The sequence below is a fragment of the Pomacea canaliculata genome, linkage group LG11 (assembly GCF_003073045.1).
Source record: "Pomacea canaliculata isolate SZHN2017 linkage group LG11, ASM307304v1, whole genome shotgun sequence".
NCBI lineage: Eukaryota > Metazoa > Mollusca > Gastropoda > Architaenioglossa > Ampullariidae > Pomacea > Pomacea canaliculata.
Genome location: NC_037600.1, coordinates 18,522,213 through 18,539,994, shown reverse-complemented (window position 1 = coordinate 18,539,994; position 17,782 = coordinate 18,522,213). Strand labels below are relative to the sequence as shown.

Genomic DNA, 17,782 nt, shown 5'->3' with positions numbered 1-17,782 from the left:
ACTGTCTAGACACAACCAGAATCTGTCGTCAGTGACGATATCGGAGATTCCAGTGTCGGGTAGGAGGGGTAGGGAGGTTCAGGGGTCAGGAAGTGACCCACGAGGCATGAATCACGCTCGTGACGAAAACCGAGATGAGGTACGTGAGGCCCGCCCGTCACGACACGCAACTCACTTCCGGTGGATTTTACACATTGTATCTCCTCTCTTCCCACTGGCCACAGCTTAAAAGAAAATCCTTTATACAGTCCCCCAGTCATGACATCTCATACATCTTCCCCTCCACACAGAACGAAAGTTTGTTTAACGTTTTGAGGAGGGCTTCATGGGAGGCGGAGTCACTGGAGTCACTTATGTCCTCAAAGTGAGGGGTGGGGTGTCTTTCTTTTCAGAAATTGCCACCCCGATGTGTGGTCTCAAACGGTTCATTAAAATCATAATCTGCATACTAGAAGGAAACATTTTTTTTAACCCTTTCCATTTTTTCCGTTTATAGCTACTTGTTTACTGGTCTATCTCTGCTTATTCACAACATTCTTTGTTCCTATCACCTGATTCCTCTCTGGGTTTTGTATATTTGTCTTAAACTACTCATCAGTGCTGTTTTTCATCCTTCTGTTGCTTTAGATGTTGTCCATGTCTCATTCTTGTGTCAAGCGCTGATAGGACTCTTCTTAAGAGCGCATGTGCTACACAAACCACGCTATTATTATTATTAAGATCAACCACATTCAGATGATGATGATGATGATGATGATGATGATGATGATGAAGATGAGGATGATGATTATTAAGATCAAATAGATTCAGTGCTTTCCCCTTCTCACCCTCCTGCTGTCAGTTGTCAGGGTAAGTGGTGGTGATGATGATGAAACCTGTAACTTCGTTTATTTTTAATTTCTTTAGGGGATACTAGCTTTTCAGCTTATCAAGCTATGTATGTTACCTCTGCCACTCAGCTGACATGACAGTAAATGTTAAATATTAGCGGCAAGAACACCGAAAACAAACGATACTAGAACCTAAAGTCCAAGGGAAATAACCTGATATCTGTTAGCAAATGCCAGAACATTTCTTTCTGGAGTAGCTTCCCTTGATATGTCTCCAGTACTTGTTTGCATATGTGTGTTTTGTTGTTCTTTAGATTATTTTATTTTCATCACAAAAGCAGAAATTTTGTTCCGAGATCTGTAAGCGAATAAGTGATTGAAACTAAATTTAAAGATGATATGCTAAAGTATATTTCTCCTTTAGTAAGTTACAGAACTATACACGTACACTTGTCTATGAATGCCACTGTGTTCAATGTTTTCCCGAGAGACTCTGGGGTCAATAGACTAATTACTGTTTGCTGGGTAACGACCAGGCAGGACAACAGCCGCTGCCTTATATCAATGTCTCATACATAGTGAAATGTGTTTACATGACCATGCGATCAACCACAGGCTCGAACGAGCTTCTCCGAGCAAACAAACATTTTGACACGACCCCCTAACTGTGGCGGTGTGACGTCACTGGTAGCCCCGTAGTCCGGCGCTAACGCTAACAGCGCCGTGACGAAATGGTCGATATGGCAAATCCCTGTTGTTGCTAGGGTATACAGTGAGGACACAATGGTTGGCTCACAGGATAAAACGAGAAATGCAGGTAAGCGATCCAATGTTGACACGATAGCACCAGACCTACCCGGGGTATTCATCCAATGTTGAGTCTGTTAGTCATTTCTCGCTGCTAGTTTCTGCCAGCCGACAGGGTTGTCGGACATGTCTGGAAGCAACAGGGTCTCGCCTGAACCGCGCGACTTCGAGGCTGAGGCTGTGGATAATAATGACACATCGCCGACACAGCGAGCTGACACATCCCCGAGACACGTAACGGGGGGTCTGCACGAGGCGCCTGCAGCAGCACACTCCCCACAACATTCTGCCCATCACAAGATGGAGCCGCAGTACTCTGCCGTGGGACAAGATTCCGGAGACCAGCAACAGCGTCGAGCATCTGGGCAGTCGAGGATGAAGGAGCACGAGGTGGTGTTCGGAGGTAGGTCAAGCTTTCTTCCTCCCGAGCTCTGACGTGTGGCTGCAGCGCTAGGTGTGTCAGTCGGGTAGCTCTATACAGTTCATGCTTCATGTGTCAGTCGGGTAGCGCTATGCAGTCTATGCTAGATGTATCAGGGATGTAGTACTTCATATAAGATAATTGTGTGGTAGATGTGGTAGAGAGGTAGTAGTGTGCTTACAGCACCACGAATCGGTCAAATCCAGTTGCCTGTTATGGGTATTTGGCGCCCGCAACAATTCTGCTGTTGCAGAAGCTGTTGCTGTAGAAGTTGTTTCTGTAGGAGATAAACCCAATGATAAACCAAAATTTAACACTAGAGCATGCATGCTTTGCCTCTAAACTGGGGTGGCCAGCATACACCCGCTCAATTTCCTTCTCGCATGTTGTGTAACGGTTTCTTGTCTTCACGCTCGCTTGCTTTTCTTTTCTTCAGCGCTGCTCATAGTCGGAGCCAAATTTTTGTCATAACTTTGCCTAGGACATGATGTCCGGGGTACAGTTAACATTGTAACAGTATTAACCCTAACATTAACACATGCAACTCCATGTACAGACTTTCCCATGTGCACGCGAGCTCCATGCGCTGTGACTAACAGACTACAAATGGCTGACAGGCAGACAGGAAGAAAGACAAGAAAATAGAGGAAAGAGTACAAACAAAAATTTTTGCTATATTCACTAGTCATGGTTCATGTTATAACCTGGTTTACATCACTTGCCATGGACACCAGTGGCCAGCTATTATCTCGACCAGTAGTCACCAGCTGACCAATCATGTTGCATGTCACAAGCTGGTTTAAACCACTTCCTGTAATCCCCAGTTGTCCAATCATATTACATGTTACAAGCTTGCTGTAGTCAGGGCCGCCGAGGGCCACGGGGGCAGACGACCTCTCCACCCCTTGTAATTGTAATCGTAAATTATTTTCCCAGTCTATAATAACATTACAACAATTCAATCGTCAGTATTTAGTTCAGTTATTAGAGTAATACAGTCTGCAAACATCAGGACAAGTGCACCAGGGTGGAAGGATATGATGTAATTAGTCTATGCACGCAGGTCACCCCGCACACAGGTAGAGTACAGGACGATGTTAAGTCCAGTAAATCTGTGGATGCGACCTGTTGTCACGGGAGGGGTGGACGAGCACCTAGTCTCATCTTAGAGTCCAAGCGTGGCGACAGTGACAGCACGTGCTGGATTCCACCATTGTTCCCAGTCACGTCACCATCACGTCACAGACACGCTCCTCGGTCGCCCTGCTGTACGTCACTAATCCTCTTGCTCTCACCTGGGACATCAAATACGTCACTGGACACAAAGCGATCGCGTGATCAAATAGCCAGGTATGCTCCCCGCCAGGCTGCCGACGATAAAACAATTTTCTGTTTGTCTTGGTTGGCACAGAGAGAAGCCAAACAGTGAGCTGTTATCATCGTCACATCGACATCGCACGTGAGGAACTTTTTGTTCGGACAACGGGACTGCTGATGGCTTCATTACCTGGTTGTTTGCACAGCTCCCGGTCACTGATTGGTGACGGTCAGGTGAAGCTGAGCTGGTCTTAACTCAGAGTTTCGCAACTGCACCAGTGTCATGTGTCAAGTGTAGCAGTTGTAATAACGGTTGCGAAATAACGGTTATTCTTAGTGCCACACAGTCCCAAGCAACCTGGACTTTCCGTTTTATTAAACATGGTTGAACGGTCGACATCACTGACACAGGTGACAGGTCGGACACTCCAGACTCTTACAGAAACCGCTCTGACCAACACATCACTAACATGTCTAAGTCCATCTTCATTTAATTTTTTCCTCACTCTTTTCCCACTTCGCAGTTTTTCTCTCTCACACTCTGTGAGCACTTGCAAGTAGTGCGTGCGTATTTTTTGTAGTTACACAGACGTGCAGGGGGAATGTATATATATATATGTGTGTCTGTGCGTGTGTATGGGTAGGGGGCACTGTCTGCACAAGCTTGTGTGTGTGTGTAATTTCGGATATTTATGTTAATGTGATTTCCGGGGTTTGGCATCTTCCACTTCGACATCTTCCTCTGGTCAGCACCAACGTCTGCTCATTCTACAAAATAATGTCGAAACATTGTTCGACTAATGTTCGCTTCGATGTAGGGGTTTTATTTCCTTAGTCTTTATCCTTTATCCAAGATGACCTACATAAGTGAAAACGAGGCTGTGCTTAGGTGCACCTGGATGTCACCAGTTGACATCCTCTGTGCCTGTGTTTATCGTTGACTGAGCTTTAGTTCCAATTGTGTCTTGTGTCTGTGTCTGTCTATATCAAGACGGAGAAGGTCTCTGTAAATAATAACAATAATAATAATATTACATATTTGTTTATTTACTAGTTTAGATAAACGAGCATTATTTAAGTAAATTATAGATCAGATCGAATGGCGTAAAAATTCTCGGTTTTAGAACAAGTCAAAAGGTCATCTGTCTCTTGTTGCACCACAACCGTCAGACTGCATCACGTGACCTTCTCCACCAGACTCTGTCTCTCAAGACAGCCAGCCGATAGAATGCATTATCTATCATCGATCCACCACCACCATCGACACAAACCTCCACCCGTACCCTGGTCCCACGATGGCGATTGGCGCCACACGATGTAGTTTGGTGCTCGGTGTCATCAGTCACCAAGTGCAGTCTCGGGCTGTGTTGTTGATTGTTTGTTCCATGGCACTGGACAGGTAGCGCCAACCCCCTGCAGAATGAAACCTCCATCTACATAATCTTTTGTGACGAGGGGTAGATTTTTAGTAAAGTAGTAAGAGAACAAAAGCACGTGAAAAACACGTTGAGTCTGCACTGACCGTGTAATGATTGCTGTCAAAGGGTTAAATATGTAGACTTGTCCCTCCGTTTCCCCTTACCTGTACCTCCTTTCTGCTTCACGTGCACTTCTATTTCCCTTGTTGTGGGAGGGAATAGGGTAGCCGAGCGCGCCGCATCGCTGCCCCTGTGCACCGGGACCTTCCCAAACCGACACAGGTGTGGAGGTACCTGTCTGAAATGGCAGGTAACGCAGTGAGGGAAGAGATGGAGTCTGTCTCTCACATCTCACTCCCAACTAATCTCTTCACCCACACTCCACCCTGTTTACACAGTGTTGTCCATAGGAATGGGAATCCCATGGGAAACGTCCCATGGGACGGGATGGGATGGGACAGCACACATTTGTATTTCCCATGGTAGTCGATACTTGATATTGCAAAATAAATTTACTTTTATTTCATTCATCAAGGATTTAAATCTTTCCTCTGAATCATCTATTGTATGTGAAGTAGCAGGAATTATAGAACAAAAGCCAAAAAGTGGTTTTCAGTGTTGTCCATAGGATTGTTAATACCATGGGAATCCCATGGGAAACATCCCGTGGGATGGGACGGGATGGGACAGGCATAAATTGCCATGGGATGGGATGGGACGGGATAGAAAAATATGTCCCATGGACAACCCTGTGTTTACATCTGTCTACGTCAGCTTTGTATTTGATTCAAAATTTAAGTTGCTGGCCATTACTCGGAGACTGTTCACACTCCACCTCTCATGGACGACATCCATGTCATTGTTGTCAAGACTGGAGGCAAATCCTCTCAATCTTGTACACAATTCATGTAATCGTGCACACCAAACAAAAGTAATGAGCAGATGTTTCTACTAGTTTTTATGATTTCAACAATCTGCAAGAGGTATCACCAAAGAAACCTCTGATAATCTGACAGATTGTGTTGGTGTCCGATAGCAAATCGTTAGCACGTGGAAAGTGTTGAGGGGAGGGTGTCAAATGGAGAGATTCAAATGACTTCCAATTCCGATTTTCGGAAGTATAAAACCATGGAGGGTAGAGGCTACGTGCAGGGAAGTAATGATGTCGCACGAATGTTGAGCCAAGCCCGGCATCCTCCAGAGCGGCGTTCACTCCAATAATCGATCATGTGAACACTCACCGTTGGCGTGCGCCCCTAGTGGCTGCAGCGCATCTCCAGGTTTCCACAGGAAATGCCAGAGCCACGGACCGCTCTCAAAGATGCCCGATATAAGAACATCAGCCATTGGTCCGGCAGCCACCGCTAACACGTGACGTCACCGACGAAGAAGCCCTCGTATGCGAGGCTCGAATCATTTGGTGAAAGAAGAGAGCAGGCGTGACGACTAAAAGCAGGTTGTAGCCGGCAGACCTCAGCCTCAGAGAGGAGCAGCGATGCAGACAAGCTCCAAACTGAACAGCGGCCTTGACCAGCAGTTTACCCGACACCCCGAAACGAGGCAGTCGGTGTCTCAAGGTGGGTACTCCTCTAATTAAGCTTTGGTCGGGACTAATGACTGTGGTTCTGCTAATTGTGTTAGTCCTTCAGGACACGCAGACCAGTCAACACTTTCATCACAATAATAAACAGACTGTTGTTTGGTCGGGGTGTGTAAATGCCAGACGGGGTAGTACCCTCGAGAGGTATCCTCCCCAGACTTGTCCTATGGCATTCATCGGGGATCACGGCGCATGCGTGTTGCCGAGTTCATCGTCCCGAGCCTCATCTGACTGAGATGGAACATTAGTTCATGCCTGTGGTCCGGCAATAACATGGTCATAAATCTTCAGAATATAGCCATTATCCTAAAGAGCACAGTGAATAATGTACTCATTTTAATGAATATTTAATTCGTGTGGAAATCATCAGCACTTTCTGACTTTGACAGCACGTGCTTAAAGCCCTCGAGGGCTGCATTATTTGTACTAAGTGGTTCACGCTGGGTGCTACATAATATTTTCCCCCCAAATGTAGGTGAATAACCCCACCCACGAACCTCCTCTTTCGTTCTTCAGATACCCGCGTACAATAACACAGAAAGAGATAACAGCACAGGCATTGTACTTGGACTCAACAAATGAGAGAGCTGTGACCAATTTTTAAAAAGGAATATGTGTACAAGCGTGTCTGTTTGAACTTTTTGTGTACATGGTAATGTTTCCAGGGGTATATCTCGATAACAAAAGGAGGGCATTCACCCTGATTTTTGGAAAGTATTTTGTACCGAGCCTTACCCAATCCTTACAAAATAAATTGCCTCACTAGGCCTTTAATATTTGTTCTCGTCCTCAGTATCTGTATTTTGTGCAGGAATCATTCAATTCGATACCAATAAAAACAACAATAATAATAGATTTTGATACCAGAGAAAAAAATGACAAATCTCAAAGGTTTGAACGGGCCGTTGTTTATGATTCTAGTCTTGCACCAGTCCGTGCGTGTGCGTGCTCACAGAGTGTCTGCAGTTGGCTGCACGTGTAAGTGAGAGCGAAGGACATGAAAGTGGAATTAATGTCACAGACGAGTGTACACAGATAGCAACTTCAATTATCAGACAATCTGACAATATATATTCTTATTTTTTATAAAGCCCGGACACGTGTTAACGTTAAATTGCAGCAACAGGTGCAACAGGTAGACAGGTGAGCACCGCTCAGCCTCATGCTTAGAGCAACTTGTAACGACAATATGATGTCCAGCAGCTGACAGGCGTGACAAGCTTGGTTACAGATATGATAATAGTATACAGGGTATCTTTATACTTAGTATACAGAGTATCTTTATAATAGTATACAAAGTATCTTTATTAATCTTTCTCAGGAAATTTTGTTTCCAAAGGTAACATGAAAACATCACTTTACATAAATCACAGGCTACCAACAAAGTCATAAATGACTATACTCTGTTCATTTACTCTGGAACTTTCTCGTAACTATTAATTAAAAAATCTGTACACATCCATATTACCGATCAGAGTAGGAGATGTGCGAGATGAGTGTGACATCAGTTGGAACATAGACACACAGCTGGACACTCGGCAAAGGAGGCAAGCAGCCTGAGCATTTGAATTCATGTGTCTGTGTCCTATTCATGTCAATGCATTGTGTGGATTGCAGTCTGAGTAATTGAGTGAGATAATGTGTAGCTGCTCTAGGAACTGTAACCCTACTATACCTGTCTATGCGTTGGAGGTCAAAGTTCACTCGGGGCGCGTGCGAGTCGTTCGCTGGTCAGAAGCTTGTCATACATCGTCTTTGTCACTGCACCTCCTCCCAAGCTCCCTTTATACCTGTCTTGCCTTGTCGTGGGTAGTGTGCCATATCAAGTGACAGGCTGTCGTGGGTAGTGTGACTGTGAGGAGCAGAGGTTGCTGGGGACCGATCAGGGCGATGTGGATGACCAACATCAATGAGAGGACAGGCTACCAGATGCAAAGGCGCAGGACACACCTCACACCTGACATGCCGGCGTTGCTGTGTCACATCATGTCCACTCAACAACTGGTCACAGTTAAGAGAGAATGATTGATCAATTGAGAGAAAGAGACAGACACATTAACGAATATTAACGGACTGCACTACAGGTAGGTGAGAACGACACACACCCAGTGTTGTCAGGACAGCCGACAAGTGCACTGATCTCCATGCCACCCACTAGTCGCTTTCATACAAATAATAAATAGGTGTGAGTGTTAACACTAGGACTCATCTTCCACCATACCTAGTGATTTGCTCACATTATTGCAATCATTTTATAAATAATTATGTGCACCAAGCAAATAAAGCCGATTTAGTGAACAAACGAAGTTAGTCCTTCCGACTGAACATCAGTTTATTATTTTCTGTTTACGACAAACGTTTCATCAAATATTCATTTGATTGCTAGATTACATATAAACAAAATATCATATTATATTATATTACCAATATAACTTTGTTCTGTGTCAAATCCCTCAGCATCCTCCTCTGTGTATTTATCTTATCCGTACCTCCAGCTGTTACATTTACATTTGTTTCTCTACAGTTAGATGAGCCTGGTTCCAGTCTCCCAGCTGTTACAATAATCTCGCTCTTACATCGTGTATCTTCGTGTGTGTGTGTGTGTGTGTGTGTTCGATGCCCAGACGGGGTAGAAGCAGGCGAAGTTAGTTTACATTCAGGCGCGGGGTGAGATGGGGGTAGTGGGGTAGGATAGGGCGGGTGCCAGACGGAGTGATGTCTTGTCCTGGTCTCTAGTTTCTACATCATCGATCTGCTGCTCTCTGACCCCGGCAGAAAATCCTCATGGGTAGGGTCGGCACCAGGGGTAGCTGCTGTCTTCTCAAATTGTTCAGTCAGAATTGATTGGTAGGGAGTGATTGGCAATGCCAGTGCAGGCTTGTCCACCATTCCCATAATGCTCCCCGCTTTTCTGCTCCGATAGATTCAGGGCTTGGACAAGATGGTAAACACAGACATCTCCTGGAATAGTGGATGGCAAACACGGAGCTGTCATCTCTGGGTACAGTGGTCGTGTCAATAAAGATCCGAACGTTCGAGGTTCTTAAAAGAAGAACTGAAGCCACCCGGACTATGGTACCCACTCTTAGTTGCACACTTTGTGTTACACACTTTGTTACACACTGTGTTACACACTGTCATCAATGATCGTGCTTTTCCGTGTTTTGATTCACGATTTGCGGTGTGTACTAAAGGATGTCAACGCACGGATTGAAATCTTCTGCAGAAATTTGTCTGTTTTTTCCACAAACTGTGAAGCTGGTAACATTCGGCGTGTGACAAATCTTGACAGGTGAGACATCAGGTATGTTTGATGTCTAAGGTCACAGCTAATGAGACCAGGTGTTAATGAGGTGTGTCCGTCTACAAATGTGACCACGAGTTTGTTGTCACCAGCTCATTGTCATGTTTATAGTGTTTTATGATGAAGATAATGGGGTCTTCACACCCCGTTTGCTCCAGTGATGGAGTGGCTAACATCAGCCACTGTCAGTCAATCATAAATTCAGCCAGTCAGCCTATACCTAGCATAGTTCACTGTAACTCCACTCCAGTCATTAGAATTCCACTCAACAGCAGACTTGGCTTTACTCCAAACATGGCATCGGTTTCTGTCTGGTTTTTCTGCCATTTTGCCCTGCCCCCGAGATGCCCTCCCTACTTGTTACCGGCCTCGCCATCAGCTCTCCTCCCTTCTAGCAGAGAGCGACACCCAGTGGTGAGTGGAGAAGTTTGTTCCTGAGAGCGGCGATCTGAATACATCCCATAATACGCTATGTCTGACTATTAGCGTGTAGCCGACAATAGGCTAAGTCTGACTATACTACACTTTCAACAAATAACAGACAAAGCATAATGAGTGGACATTTATTCCCACAAGAAGTGTTGTCGGCGGAGATGTTCCAGGTCTCGATCTGCCCTGTCGCGGGTTAAGTGAACATGAAATACATCAAAGCAACAGCTTTTTAATTTTATCTTTAAAAGCTTTTTAATTGATTACATGCCAGTGTGTGGGCTACTGTTTCATTTTCTCATGCTCACATGCACGTGCAATCACTTAGGGGCACATTGTAAGCACGCGCACGCACGTGTTTCTTTTGCAGTGACAATCGCACGACTATCAGACTCCCTGAAGTCGTTAGTGTGTCACGTGATGTTCAGTGTATGTTGTACACGATGTTGTGTATGACCATCAAATGTGACCATCAAATGTGCTTAGTGTGATGTTCATTGTACAGTATTTGTTCACATGTCTGATCACAGTGTGATGTTCATTGTGCAGCCAGTGACAGTGAGGAGGGGGCGGGTATCTGCTCCTCGCTGCTGACGGCGGGCTCCTATCTTATGGTCATCCTCTTCTTTCCCTTCTCTCTCTTCATCTGCATCAAGGTCAGTTTCCTCTACACATTCTTTAGTTAATTCAGTGACGAAAGACTAGAGTCAGTATTTATATCTGGTTTACGGTGTTTTTTTTTATTTGTTTCCCAGTGTGTGTCTGTGTTCCTCCTCTAATGCTCCATCTCCTAATCATATGACAGCCAAGTGACACTGTTCACATGGAGCTGTATATATTAGGAGCTGTTCACATGGAGCTGTTCAATACTATGCGCCATCAGAGGACGTTTGGCAGTGAATGGAGACCATGTTTAAACTGTAGCGGTTTACAAACTGGACAAAGTTAATCCACTAGCATTTGTAGCCATTATATTTAGGAACCAACTCCATCTGAGTGTCGAAGAGAACATTCAACTCCATTCAATCATGGTCTGTGTACTTTAACCGAGGATTGCATTTTTCCTCTTCCAATTCAGCTCATGCAGACGACGCTATTTTTAGAAATACTTCCTGTTTTCTCGACAAATCCAGGTGTGCTTAAAAAAATTAATTGAACATTCTTCGTGCCTCTTCATCATAAGATGCCACCGGAATATGTTTTAAGCTCTGTTTCCAGTGATTTTCGCTGAGCACTCGTGGTCACCTTTACGAAGCAAGCAGCACTATGAAATGCCGCGAAAAATATTTTTTGCAAATTTAATTATACTTTGATTTGGTTTCATTTCATTTGTTTTTCTTCTATGTGAATTTAGTTCACGCCTTGCTGATTTTATAGTTCAATAATTAATCTTACAGCAGAACAAAATTCAATTTTGTTTATGTTGTAGGTTGTTCAGGAATATGAAAGAGCAGTCATCTTCCGGTTGGGGCGATTACTCTCAGGTGGCGCTAAAGGACCAGGTGAGTAATCGGTCTTGTTTACCTTTGTCACAGGTATGTTGCAACGTGTACGTGAGTGAAATAGACACACCAAAGATATTTACAACTGTATATGACTCTGAACAAGAACGAAGTTGTTGACACAGAAAACTGTAAAGACCGTCTTTAAGCAATCATATTTTATTTGTGACAGGAATTTTCTTCGTCCTGCCCTGTATCGAAGACTATACCAAAGTAGACCTGCGCACCGTGACCTTTGACATCCCACCTCAAGAGGTGAGTTCACTATTTGACTTTTACTGGTGCATCGTGCACATATTATTAGTGGTTGGGTACACAAACAATAAAGACTCAGTTGAAATTTGCGACCTTCTCTTATTTATTTATTGCTGTTGGTCGAATTTAAACAGACGCTACTACGTGAAGCTAAAGGTTAAGCTAGAAATCGAGGAATGAGAGGATTTCTGTAGAAGTGAGATTGCATGACTTTTCTCTTCTATTTAAAAGCCAGTATAGTGATTAACCCAGAAGCATCAAGTAGAGATGTCCAGGCCGATGTATTTGTTTAGTTCATATTAAGATCTTTAAAAATATTGTCGATTTTTGCCGAATGCTGGTTACCCTTTGATGGAGTCGTGGGTGAACCTAGAAGTGTGTCCCGCAGGTTCTGACCAGGGACAGTGTCACGGTGTCCGTGGATGCTGTGGTCTACTACCGCATCAACAATCCTTGCGTGTCTGTAGCCAACGTCGCCAACGCCGCCCACTCTACACAGCTGCTGGCACAGACGACACTGAGAAACACCCTGGGTACCAAGCACCTGCACGAGATCCTGTCCGACAGGGACCAGATCAGCGAGTCCATGCAGGTACCCGCTCACAAGTATCTTACTTGAGCAACTGAAAACATTTGGTCAATCCATGCCGGCTTGAATAAGCCGTGACATAGTGTGCATTATGTTCACCCTCGGCTGGCTTTGACGTCAAGCCTATAAATAGTCATTATACCCGGCTGGCTTTGACGTCAAGCCTATAAATAGTCATTATACCTGGCTGGCGTTGACGTCAAGCCTATAAATAGTCATTATACCTGGCTGGCTTTGACGTCAAGCCTATAAATAGTCATTATACCTGGCTGGCGTTGACGTCAAGCCTATAAATAGTCATTATACCCGGCTGGCTTTGACGTCAAGCCTATAAATAGTCATTATGCCCGGCTGGCATTGACGTCAACACCAGCCCAGGGTGAACACTGTTGGTATGTGAAGCTGGATCTTAATCAGAAAGACTACAGTATAGTATAACAGAGCTAGAGCATACTGAAATAGGACCACAGTATAGTATAATAGTAAAATAGGACCACACTATACAATAATAGGACTACAGTATAGTATAATAGTAAAATAGGACCACACTATACAATAATAGGACTACAGTATAGTATAATAGTAAAATGGGACCACACTATACAATAATAGGACTACAGTATAGTATAATAGTAAAATAGGACCACACTATACAATAATAGGACTACAGTATAGTATAATAGTAAAATAGGACCACACTATACAATAATAGGACTACAGCGAACTAGAGAACCAGAGAATATTATAATATGACTACAGTATACTAAAATAGGATCACAGTGTAGAATAATAGGACTACAGTATAATATAATAGACCTATAGTATACTAAACTAGGACTACAGTATAGTATAATAGGACCCCAGTATAATATAATAGACCTATAGTATACTGAAATAGGACTATATTATAGTATAATAGAACTGTAGTATAATAGGACCACCGTATGGTAAAGTAGCACTATAGCATAGTTTAATATAACCACAGTATAGTATACTAAGACTATACAACATACCTCTTGCTCCCTTACACAAAGGCGCTGGTGTCTTGCTATACAAGTCTTTTCATTGTTCCGAAGTTTGGAGGTCAGGTGTCATTTTCATCAGAGATGATGTTAAAGCTCATATGACAAACAGTCACGCCCCGGTGCGGACGATCGACGATTTCTGTTGCTTGTAAAACTCGGTTGACTGCGCATGCCCAGTAGTCGCGGGCATAGGTTATGGCTGAAATACATGCAGGTGTCTTTGTGTGGCACGACTAGCAGACATCACATGAAATGAAGATACCTGAGGTGCACAACACTTGCACGACCTTGTGCGAGACCTCATCAGGGTCTACATAGAGGAAAAAGATCCAGTTTCTTTTTTTTAGATGACTGATACTGATAATTTATACTCCATACCAATACCTTAATGGCGGCTTCTGGATGGACAATTCATGACGATTTTTCTTCTTCTTAGATAAAGTTATATTCGAATGTATCACAGTATTTTTTTTGTAAGAAGGTTGCTTTGTCTCCATCATAAAAGGTTTTCTACCAAATTCTTTGTGGTCAGTCGTCCGTGCGTTGTCATGCGTAGGTGTCACCAATAAATATTAAATTTTGAGTTGACTGCATACAAAGTATGGTCGCTTTGAAACCTGTGTACCTGTGTGTTGATTCCTGTCTCTTGCTCTCCAACAAGTCCCGACATTGTTGCACAATTTTATTTGCCAAGTGGGTGATGTGCTCAACTTCCATTATATCCTATGTCAAACCGTAGATATTTTCGTCCAACACTAATTTTTGTTGATAAAAGAAATGTATATCTGTTTCTAAACCTCTAGCAGTGTTTGACAAATGTATGCGTAGAAAAAAGTAAAGCGTTAAAACGAATTATTTTGAAGAAAGGTTTGGCTCAACAAAGAAAATATGATGGTTAGTGCAGAATTCCAAGTATCGTCGATCAGTTTCTCGATGTGTTCGAGAGTTCGTTTCACGGATTGAGTTACTAAGCATGTCAGACAACATGCTCTACAATTCTCATTATCCCATTATAATTATCAGCCACAAAGGACCAGAACTCTGTTCTGATTATTGTTGATGGTGATCGTTGCTGGCTGTGTTTTATTTACAGTCCATACTTGACGATGCCACGGAAAGATGGGGAATCAAGGTTGAGCGGGTTGAAATGTAAGTATTTAAAGCTTACTTTTCTTTGTCTTAACATTCACACGACAAACGGTAGTCTTGATTATTTCCTTGCAATAAGTTTAAATATCTATCAGTGAAAACATTTCCTTTAAAGAACAATTGTAAATGTCGCACTTAGAAGTATAAGTATACATGGAAAATAAGAGTGTAAAGGGTTGTGTGTCGCATCTGCCGATATAGAAAAGAGATCCGTTGTAAAAAACAATGTTGTCTACTGTCAGTCTCTTTCTTTCTCTCCCTCTCTCTCTCACACGCAAACGTAAAAAAACACAATGTTGTCCATTTTGATTATGAAATCAGTAATAGTACTCTACACAAATGACCATCATTATGTCCTGATTGTAGCAGACCAATCTCTGGGGTTTGCTTGTTTACTTGTTTCTTTGTGCCTTCTTTGCCTGTGCATAGCATTCTGCTTTGTTGTCTTATGTATATTTTATGTGCAAGCATCTGAGTGTTTGTGTTTGTGTCTATGGTGTGTGTGTGCGCGCGCGCGCGTGCCATGATATCATTATTTATGAAATCGTCATGAACTTTCCAGAAAGGACGTACGGCTGCCCATCCAGCTGCAGAGAGCCATGGCTGCTGAGGCAGAGGCTGCCAGAGAGGCCCGTGCCAAGGTAATGTTCCTCCTGACATCTTAGTCTCTAGAACATTCTTCTGACATCTTAGTCTCTGGAACCTTCTCTGACATCTTAGTCTCTGGAACCTTCTCTGACATCCTACAGTCTCTGGAACCTTCTCCTCAAATCTTACAGTCTCTAGAACCTTCTCCTGACATCTTAGTCTCTAGAACCTTCTCCTAATCCTTACCAAGGACTTCAGGTTGTTTGACAGGCGGCTGATGTCAAGACACGAGAACTGATTGTTGCCAGCCTCTCTGTCACTAGGTGATAGCAGCAGAAGGTGAGCAGAAGGCCTCCCTGGCGCTGAAGGAGGCTTCGTTGATCATCAGCGAGTCGCCCGCTGCCCTGCAGCTCCGCTACCTGCAGACACTCAGCACCATCTCCGCCGAGAAGAACTCCACCATCATCTTCCCACTGCCCATTGAAATGCTACAGACCTTCGTCAGGAAATGAGGTCTGGAAAATTCACCGAGAACAGGACAGCAGATGTTGTCAGTAGAACAGTCCATTCATTAGTATCTCATCTTTCGTGTGCTTGTGGTGTGTGAGTGTGTGTGTGCGTGTGTGTGCACCTGCATGCATCTCAAATGCTTTCGTTCTGATCTTGTTTTCTATCCATTATAGTGAATCTTTCTATTTTATTACTTTTTCAATGCCTCTTTTGTTCGGGGATAATTTGTGTGTGCGAGTGTGTGTGAGAATTTCTTTTTGTTACACTCGTGTACAGTACTTCAAATTATAGAACTTCAAAATATTGGCATACTGTATATTTTCACGTGACTGGTAGATGTAGTGCATGTAGATATATGTTTTATCTATATATATATCAGTAGGAGATCAATGACTTTTGTTATGCCGCCAAAGTCATTTTCTTATTAAGTTATTTTCGACAGTTTGAAACTGAGTCTTTCTTAATAATTGTGTAAGATATTTAAGTTAAAATAACATTTGTTAAAAAGTAAATGTAAATAATTGGACTTTTAAAGAAATAAATAACATTTTGTGTGATCAATATGTTCTTTTATAATTATGTTGGGCTCTAAATAATAATAATGCCGTGAATGCATAATATGATCTCAAGTTCTCCTTTGTCTGACTATATGATACCTTGGTGGCTTGCCAGGTGGAACTGCTTTAGTCAGAACATTTGTCTTTAGTATTTTTTGTCCTAGTGAAGCACCTGTTGTAACAACTCTGTAAATAACTCTTACAAACTGTGCACTTAAAAAAGACATTTTTAAACGGTGGTGGCCGGGGGTGCTTTTAAGTACACACCAAAACTCATTTACAAAATAAAGGGAGTTAAAGTGTTTTTTGTTGCTCATCACATCATACTGTAGGTGTTATATATATATATATGTGTGTGTTGTTACTAAGCATAATACTATAGGTATATATTGTGTTGGTCGTCAGTACATAATACTGTAGGTATTATGTTGATGTATTGCAACTCAGGTTTTCTGTGGTAGAGCAGAGTTATGGAACCTCATGTACAAAAAGTGTTTACTTACTTTTCAGAATGGACTACAAAATCAAACTGTTTTTCAATTAAAGAGTTAATTATGTGCGTTGCCTCTTTGTAAGCAGTTGTTTTCCCATTTCGGGGGTGCTGTTGATTTGTTATATTTCGTATATCCCATTACTTTTGATTTTTTTATGAACATATCAGTTTATACTCTCTGGCTAGTTGCAGAAGTAACTGAACATCTCTGTAGTTAAAGTTCTTAAAATTTCTTCAAACGATTGCAGCACACTAATTGGCAGCTTGAACTGCTAACAACTTGTTAGCAACTCGTGTTTGTTGCCAAGTCCTGTTTGTTTGTCCATTTCTTCTCCCTGTAGTTAGTATGATTCTCTTTCTTTGATGTTGCGGTTAATGTTTTTATTCTAGAAATAGAACTGTTTTGATCGTTGTGACACATTTATTGCCAAGATTTTTCTCATAAATTTTTTAACTTAAATATTTTTTCTGTTTGGTATCTCTGCAAAACGTTTCCCCTATAAGCAAACATCAGTCAGCAGGAGAAATTTCCCGACTGAGCTGCTTTTGAGGGTTTAAAAGACTAATGGTATATATCAACTCACACTGCCTGTCGTTTGTTGTGTTTAGTTTTAATACTTGGTCTAATAAAAGATAATAAACAACCGCCTGTGTCGAGGTCATAGATATTTGTCTAAACTAAAAGTAACAAATATTACATTTTCGTCTGATGATTTTTTTTATTGGAAGTAAAATTATTTTGAAGGCTGAGAAATTTTTTTTGAGCACCACCTCAGTGCAGCGACATGCTGGAGTAGTTCTTTCTGTCAATGACAAGACGATGCTGCACAATGTTGATGTAAGGGTGAGTTGCAATCAGGATTTTCTACTCCGGTCACTTGAAGCAACAAAGATGAATGTCTGATATGACATGTAACACAGTGCAAACTCCTTGGCACACGTGAACACCGGACTGTCATGTGGTGCTTGACAGGTTCAGGATGTCTAC

The 17,782-nt window shown here is 42.6% G+C and overlaps 1 protein-coding gene across 2 annotated transcripts; it reads left to right on the top strand.

Moving 5' to 3' along the window:
• The first annotated feature begins 1,512 nt into the window (after positions 1 to 1,512).
• On the top strand, positions 1,513 to 16,860 carry LOC112576048 (band 7 protein AGAP004871-like). Of its 2 annotated transcripts, none has more exons than XM_025258270.1 (8): positions 1,513 to 2,040; positions 10,676 to 10,782; positions 11,556 to 11,628; positions 11,801 to 11,883; positions 12,272 to 12,475; positions 14,591 to 14,646; positions 15,209 to 15,287; positions 15,558 to 16,860. In XM_025258270.1, exons 1-8 carry the CDS (start codon positions 1,764 to 1,766, stop codon positions 15,744 to 15,746), a joined length of 1,068 nt encoding a protein of 355 aa, XP_025114055.1. In that variant the 5' UTR covers positions 1,513 to 1,763; the 3' UTR covers positions 15,747 to 16,860. The 2 variants fall into 2 exon arrangements, with proteins under 2 accessions (XP_025114055.1, XP_025114056.1); XM_025258271.1 differs by lacking the exon at positions 1,513 to 2,040 and adding an exon at positions 6,186 to 6,370.
• Positions 16,861 to 17,782: the final 922 nt, after the last annotated feature.

Coding starts and splice junctions, on each gene's coding strand:
- LOC112576048 (XM_025258270.1), top strand. CDS start 1,764: ATGTCTGGAAGCAACAGGGTCTCGCCTGAACCGCGCGACTTCGAGGCT. Junction 11,629..11,800: donor AGGTGGCGCTAAAGGACCAG/GTGAGTAATCGG, acceptor TATTTGTGACAG/GAATTTTCTTCGTCCTGCCC. Junction 11,884..12,271: donor TTGACATCCCACCTCAAGAG/GTGAGTTCACTA, acceptor TGTGTCCCGCAG/GTTCTGACCAGGGACAGTGT.